The 6994-nt window shown below is 38.3% G+C and overlaps 1 protein-coding gene across 6 annotated transcripts in view; it reads right to left on the reverse strand.

Annotated features, from left to right (window-relative positions):
• The window catches only part of daam1 (dishevelled associated activator of morphogenesis 1), a 67725-nt gene that overhangs the window by 2476 nt on the left and 58255 nt on the right, over positions 1–6994 (reverse strand). For all 6 annotated transcript variants that reach the window (XM_015372994.1, XM_015372953.1, XM_015372962.1 and 3 more), the window contains 9 exons: positions 5298–5395; positions 5132–5216; positions 4940–5046; positions 4297–4385; positions 2921–3089; positions 2678–2785; positions 2149–2209; positions 1911–2042; positions 842–1012 (listed from right to left, as the gene is read on the reverse strand). In XM_015372994.1, the coding sequence (XP_015228480.1) occupies positions 842–1012; positions 1911–2042; positions 2149–2209; positions 2678–2785; positions 2921–3089; positions 4297–4385; positions 4940–5046; positions 5132–5216; positions 5298–5395 (1020 nt within the window). The remainder of the gene's footprint in view (positions 1–841; positions 1013–1910; positions 2043–2148; positions 2210–2677; positions 2786–2920; positions 3090–4296; positions 4386–4939; positions 5047–5131; positions 5217–5297; positions 5396–6994) is intronic.

A 6994-nucleotide genomic window follows, 5' to 3' on the forward strand; every position in this document is an offset into this window, starting at 1 on the left:
GCCGGACGCCCGACAGTGCAATGAAAATGCGGACTGTCCGCCCTAAAGCTGGACATCTGGCCACGCGTCTTCCAACTCCTGTTCTTTTCCACTCGCCATACCCACACAATTCTCCACAACAACTGATTTTTTTCTGCTACACCCGGCTACGCTGCTTCGCTTCTTGTTCTTGTTTACTACTGGTGGTTGGCTTTGGTCGCAGTACCGCCACCTTCTGCTCTGGAGTGTAATCACTTCGCCTATGAGAAAAAGGAGCCGCGCATGAACCGAACGCAACACACGCGAATCGAACCGAGATAGTCGAACCGAACGGTTTTCATCGGACTGTTTCTCCATATATATATATATATATATATATATATATATATGAGAGTCATGAGTACTTGTTTATTGCATTAAAATTATTTCTAAGAGCATTAAATAAAAAAAACATTAAATTAGAGTTCCTCATTCCTGTATAAACCCTGTAAAAGGTTCAGATATATTACAGATTACATCACCACAAATTTTCAGTTTCTAGATAAAGTAATTCCAGCATAATTGCAGAACTGTGTAATGGCATTTAACCAAATATTAGAGGAGATAATTGTATGGAAGTGAAACTGAATGTATAATTCTGACTATCTGAGAAAAAGCGATAATGTAAAAAAAAAAAAAGAAATCAAAGTTGTGCACCAAGTTATTTTATAATTTTCCCCTAAAAAAAGAATCATAAAACAACAAATAAAATGGTGCAACTAGAGTGATTTTCCTGCGTAATGTGTGCATGTTCTAAGTGGATGTGTGTGTGTTTTCATAAATGTGCTTAAATTCAATTTTGGCAGTATATCATGTCACACACCTGAGCTTCCATTTTGGCCCTGCGCTCCTCCTCTTCCTTTCGTTTTCTTATGTTCTCGTTTTCCTGCTGAGCCTCACTGAAGGATTGCAGGAACTGGTCAAAGATGCCAAAGAACTCATCTGGCTGCATCTTGCCGGCATCCTCCCCAAAGTGCTTCACTGCCCTCAGGAACTGCAGGACCAAAGCGAAGAGGAACACAGAGAGGGGCGCAGGGAATTAGATTTACTGTGGCACTCACATCTTCCTCTGTCTTTTACTGTTTTACAGGAGACTCATTAAGGCTCCGGCCTTTGAAACCAGAGCAGGGGAGCAGTGCTTGGAGCTTTGAAGCCCATGCTAGTATAGATATGGCCGGCTACTGATTAGAGCAGAGGTCGGGGGGCTGGAGCCAGAGCCCAAATTAAGGCAGTGTGTTTGTTGGGTGTTTTGAACAGTGAGTAAAAATGGAGACCATCCAGATGCAGGATCATGCTGAGAATATAAAAACAAGACGTTTACAGCAGCCCTATAACCATAAGGTAGATCAAAGGAGCTTTGAAAGGATTTTTACATAGTCATCATCTTTTTCTTCCTTCTTATATCTTGAATATATATAATTTTCTCTATACATTTTAAAGTAAGTTTAAATGCACATTTATGGACAAAACAGGCATAAATCTAGCAGTGTGAGGCCAATTTCAGATAAGAGGAAAATAAAAGGAACACTACTGGTTTTAAGCTCTAATTATTAAGTCAGTTCTACAACCCATTAAACTGCCTGTTCTGCTCGTACTTTAGCAGCATCCTTGATACATCATGCTAACACAGCTGACGGTTGTAATTACACTGGGAAATAGTCTTGAATTTGGGCTCCTGTTTGTCAAACCAATAAACATATGAGGAGTTCGGCAGCAGGAAGCAGGAACATCTCACTCCCGCTGTTCAAATTTCCTGTTGAGGTGACTGATGAGTTTTAAAGAAATGCATGAAAACTGCTGAGCCGATAGGAAACCAGAGGACAGATAGTGATGCAATTCTGATGCGATTCAGTTTTAGTTAGAAATCCAACATTTCAGTTTGACTGACTCACCAGTTCTTTGCTTTCAGTTAGGGAGTCCTCCACGTCAGAGAAGCTGAAGCTGGCCACCGTGATGAACTGGCTCACCACGGACACAAACTTATCGCCCGGTTCCTGCGGGCGTTTCTTCTGAAATTCCAGCTCCTGCCATTTGAAATCAATTACAAAACAATGTGGCAACATTGTGGCAACTGAATTCATGTTTGAAATCATAGAAAAGGTGTTAGAGTAAGGTTAATGTTTGTCTCACACTCTCTACACTCTTTAAGCCGCTGCGCAGGTTTCCGATATCTTTTTCCAGCTCTGTCATGCTGTAAAGAAAAGAAAAAAAGAGGCGATCATTGTCTGGAGAACAGAGGGATCCTCTTTGAGAGATTAAGTTTGAGATGAAGCTGACCGCCACCGTACCCTGAGATTCCAACGTTCTAATGAATATCCTACCATATCGCTCCAGTTCAGCACAATGATTTAATGGGCAAATAAAAATTGTGACAGTAAGCAAAAGTAGCTGAGAGTCCCGATTTTTTTCACCCAATTTGTCTGTGTTTTAGTTGTGATTATTTAACTGCGCTACATTAATGTGGCAACCAAAAGACGTCCCAGAAAATAAACTTTAAGTCCGTCTGGAAAGTTTAAAATAATGGAGAAAAAGAAAAAACAAGATTCATATCTAACCTCAGAGTGAGATTACAGATTAGAGCAACAAAAGTATAATTTTCCGATTGATTTAAATAACATTGACAATATCTAGTAGTTAATAACACCATCGCTTCACATACTTGACTTTAGCTGCCTCTGAGACACTCTGCAGGTCTTCCTGGAACTTCAGGACTTTGGGATATTTCTTCTCTAGGATGGTGATCAAGTAGTGCAGCAGAGTAATGTTTCTGAGATCAAAACATACAAAGAATTGAGTAAATGGGCTAAATTGAGAAAAAGAGCCCTACCAGAAAGAGAAAACATTAGCAGCGCCTATCAGATTTATAACTTGTCTAGAAAACTATTAAGGAGGGAAATCTTACTTGTCAATACTAGATTTGGTATCAGCGATCTTGTTGAGTGAGGACACTTTAAAGCCATACGCATTGCCCCTCTGACCCTTGTTCATGTAGTTTCCAAAAGCGAGCACCACCTCCAGCAGCTGCTTTAGGTTTTTGCTGTGTAATATCTCCTTAGAAGCCTTGGTAAGAGCTAAAACAACAAAGAAGAAAAACTCACTTAAAATGACATCACTTTGGTTTTATAGAGTTTCAGCCACTTTTATAGGAAAGCCTGGTAGAAATAGTGGAAAACCTTCAACAAATCCAGCATTTTATTGCAGTATCATTATCTCATTGAAAGATAATCCCACCTTTAGTTTGAGCATATTTATTGTCTCCTGCCGGTTACATTTTACACAATCCTAACATTTCATCTTTGACCATTACGCTTTGAACAACCCCTCTAGAATAGGAAGTCCAGACTCATGGATCCTCTTATGTTCAGCTCTAAGGGTTTCTGCAGGATTTAGGTCTAAGAAACTCTGATGACTGTGGAAAAAGAATGAGTGTCTGTGAATTTTTAGGCAAATCTAATGGATCCTATTCAGAAAAATGCAATTTCTACCAATTTTCATTTTTTAGCAGAGGCCAAAAGATTTATTTCAAAAATGTTCTTGTAGTTTCTGAAATAAATGGGCCTTTGAAAGAGACCAACAGCATACAACGTGTTCAAGCCTAATAACAGTGAGTACGAAGTCACCTTAAAGTATTCACCATTTATTTACAGTTAGTCCTTAACATTACCTTTACAGTTCATACTGTTTGTAGAGACAACCAGAGGTGGATCAGGGTAGAATATTGGTAGGTCAACTTTAAATCCCCTCTTTCGATGTTGGGACATTTTAATTAATGAAGATGCAGAACAACTACATCTAAATAGATCAACCATAAAATAATCATTTAAAAGGCCTTAGTCTCATCTAACTGAAGCGGACACGTCTGGTTAAAGGACTAATAGTGTGACCTGGTGTCTGCCTGTGTTTATAAGCCAGAAAAGGCCAGCTAGGCTGTTAGCTTATAGCTAGCTTTTATCAGTTTTAACGGAGACTTGATGAATGGCATGTTATCTTTTCCATTTTGGCTGGTGAGTAAAGTAGACGGCTTTCTGTGTCTGGCTATATTTTACCCCCAGGGAACAGAATGAGGTCAATGTGATCAATGACTTGTTACACTTTATTAACTTCAAAATAATATTATGCTGAAATCTAATATCACAATTAAATTAAAGTTATTTTTTCTTAATTTTTCATTTCAATATTTTGCTATTGCAACAAGATAATTTTAAGGTATATGTTTTTAATAGTAATGCCCATAAAGTGGCTGGGTACAGTTAGATATAATTCTCAGACATTGTCTACCTTCAATTTTGGGTTTGATCTCAGCTATCCTCTCTGCAAACTTCTTCTTGAAGTATAAAGACTGAAGCCTCTGCTGGTAGTGGTTTATTCTAAAAAGAAATGGAGAGCAGAAAAAAATTAAACATGGACAGGGAAAATTTATAGATTTATTTCAAAGCCATAATACAGAACCAGAACTAATCATCTCTCTTAATAAAATGTTAGTGCTGATGGCGAGTATTTTTGGCAAGGCTCACAGGAATGGTAACAAAATCTGAGGCTTATGACAATGACACTGTTTACATATTTCAAATCCCCCAAAATATTTACAGTAGACTAAGAAAGCCAGTTAGCCATCTTTAGCATTGGATTTTCTTTTTTTCTGCAAAAAATAACCTAGTTTTAACGTCTTTTTCTAACTAAGATAACTTTGTTTACAAACCTAGAGCAATAATACTCCTACTACAACACTGTCTCTTTATTCACTCTCCAAATTTAGAAAATCTGATTTGCACAGTTTCCTATTTTTCTCTACTAAGTAGAAAGCCATGTGTCATTTCATTTGTCAGCTTAGTCTGAAACAAAGACTATTGTTTAGGCTGCAACAAACTCAAGCTGTCAGCTCTTAAAGGTGGAGGATCCTGCATGCAGAAACTGTAATGACCTGCTCATCTCATAGAGGAAGCGGTCAGGTTTAGCCATTCGATCCAGCTCATGCTTGTGTTCCTCCAGTAGATCCACATCACTCTTCTCAGGAACAAACTTCAGCAGCTGATTAGACAAAGAAAACCTTTACAAACTAGTATTATTGCAGCAGATCTGCACTTTTAGACCATTCATGTTTCTATGCCCTTACCTGCTCCAGCATGTCTTTAGGAAGGTCCTCATGCTCATCCATGGTAAGAATGGCTCTTTTCATCTCCTCATTCGAGAGCTTCAGTCTGCAGTAAACAAACAAAGAGGCACTTGGAATCACACGGTTCTCGTCTCAGCCTCGCTGTGATGCTTTTAACTGAACTCACCGTGAGAGAAGAATGTTGCAGTTTTGAGCCCGACGACCATCAATGACTGACAGCTCCTTGACTTTCTTTGACCCCAATGTGTCGTCTTCTGCTTCTTTCTGTGAAATAAAATGATCAGTGCTATATTAAGCTACTTTACTAACATTTATGTAAATCAGAGAAAAAGAAAATTAGCAAACACCCATTCACACTCAACCAAGACTGCAACACAAGATTAAAAAAGAATAATAAAAATCTTCCAGAATGCGGTTGGTCTCTGCAGGGTCATGTGAAAGCTCCCACTGTTTTTAGTATGCATAAAATTTCAATGGGGGTTCATCACCGAGGAGGCAGCAAATCTGGGTTTAGTATAAAGGTCCTGGTAGCAGCACTGATTGCTTATTTATAATTTTTGGTTCTTGGGTTCTGCTATGGCGTTCAAAATAGAAAATGTGAGACAGTCCTGGCTGCAGACGGACTCCTGCCGAGGTTACAGCCTGCAGTGCTGGAAACTAACTCTGAAAGTGCAAACTAAAGGTCCCCTGTCAGTGCTGAAACATCTAACCTTTGATAAACCCTTATTGCCACTAAAGGCAGCAGTTTACTTGTTTTTCTTTATTAAATCATCCTGTTAAAATTTCCTTTCTCTCCTCATTATCCAACTCCCCCCTGCTCTAGTCTTGCTAATCTTGTTTTGTTTGTTAATGAATGTTTGGTTTAGTTTGTACTTTACCACTTTAAACAAAACAGATCCCAGCCATATTATTAAATTTTTACCTGGGCAGCTTTAATGTTGACAACAAGTTACACTTGCTAATGCAAAACAAACCTTTATAGTGGCAAAGATTAAGCTTATTTAAAACTAATCAATTGACACATCCCCTAATGTCACAGAGCGGCTGCCTGTTGGATGTGACAGGCTTTATCAAAGCCTGAAAAGCTGTACTAAACAAAATTTCATTTTGTATACAAATTGTGTATACAAAATTACAATAAAATTTGTCTAAGTCAAATGCCATGCACCACGCTTAGCTCTTCTACCTCATCTGTGAGCTGCAGGACCAGCTGTTGCTTATCATTCATTAGGCACTAAAATCTGAGATATTTGCTAAGGGGGCTTCTGCCAGGTACAGGGGGCGTTTGGTCACCTAATCATGGCCATTACTTTTGTTGATAAAACTGACCCTGTTGGAGCTTAGCCTACTGCTGAGCACAGCGTGCAGCTGCAGCCAGGGGCTCCATGTCAGCAATGTCTTAAAAACACTGTAATAATAGACTGTAACCTATGTGGAAATACAGAAAATGTGTTTAAATAAATCAAAATTATTGAATATTCTTATAATGTGGGTTATATTGACATTGAACTATAGACCAACCCTGTATTGTTTAATTCACAACAGTACAACAAAACCAAACAATAAATTAAAAACACCTGGTCACAAAATAAAATAAATGATTAAGTTATGAGGTTTGTTTGTTTTAACTGTACTTCCCAATATGCATTCAGAATTGTTTGTCAATTTATTATTGTTAAAAATAATTTTGAAACAATAAGTCACCGGATTCCTCTTATGCCTCCTTTAGGAGGCTTAAAGGGGAACACCGTTTTTTTGTTTTTTTTTTAACATTGGCCCCTTGATTTTACATTATTGCATCATGTTCTACTCACCCATATTACCGTATTTTCACGACTATAAGGCGCATATAAACGTCTTTTT

This window comes from Cyprinodon variegatus, unplaced genomic scaffold (assembly GCF_000732505.1).
Source record: "Cyprinodon variegatus isolate N-32 unplaced genomic scaffold, C_variegatus-1.0 Scaffold4, whole genome shotgun sequence".
In the NCBI taxonomy this organism is placed as follows: domain Eukaryota; kingdom Metazoa; phylum Chordata; class Actinopteri; order Cyprinodontiformes; family Cyprinodontidae; genus Cyprinodon; species Cyprinodon variegatus.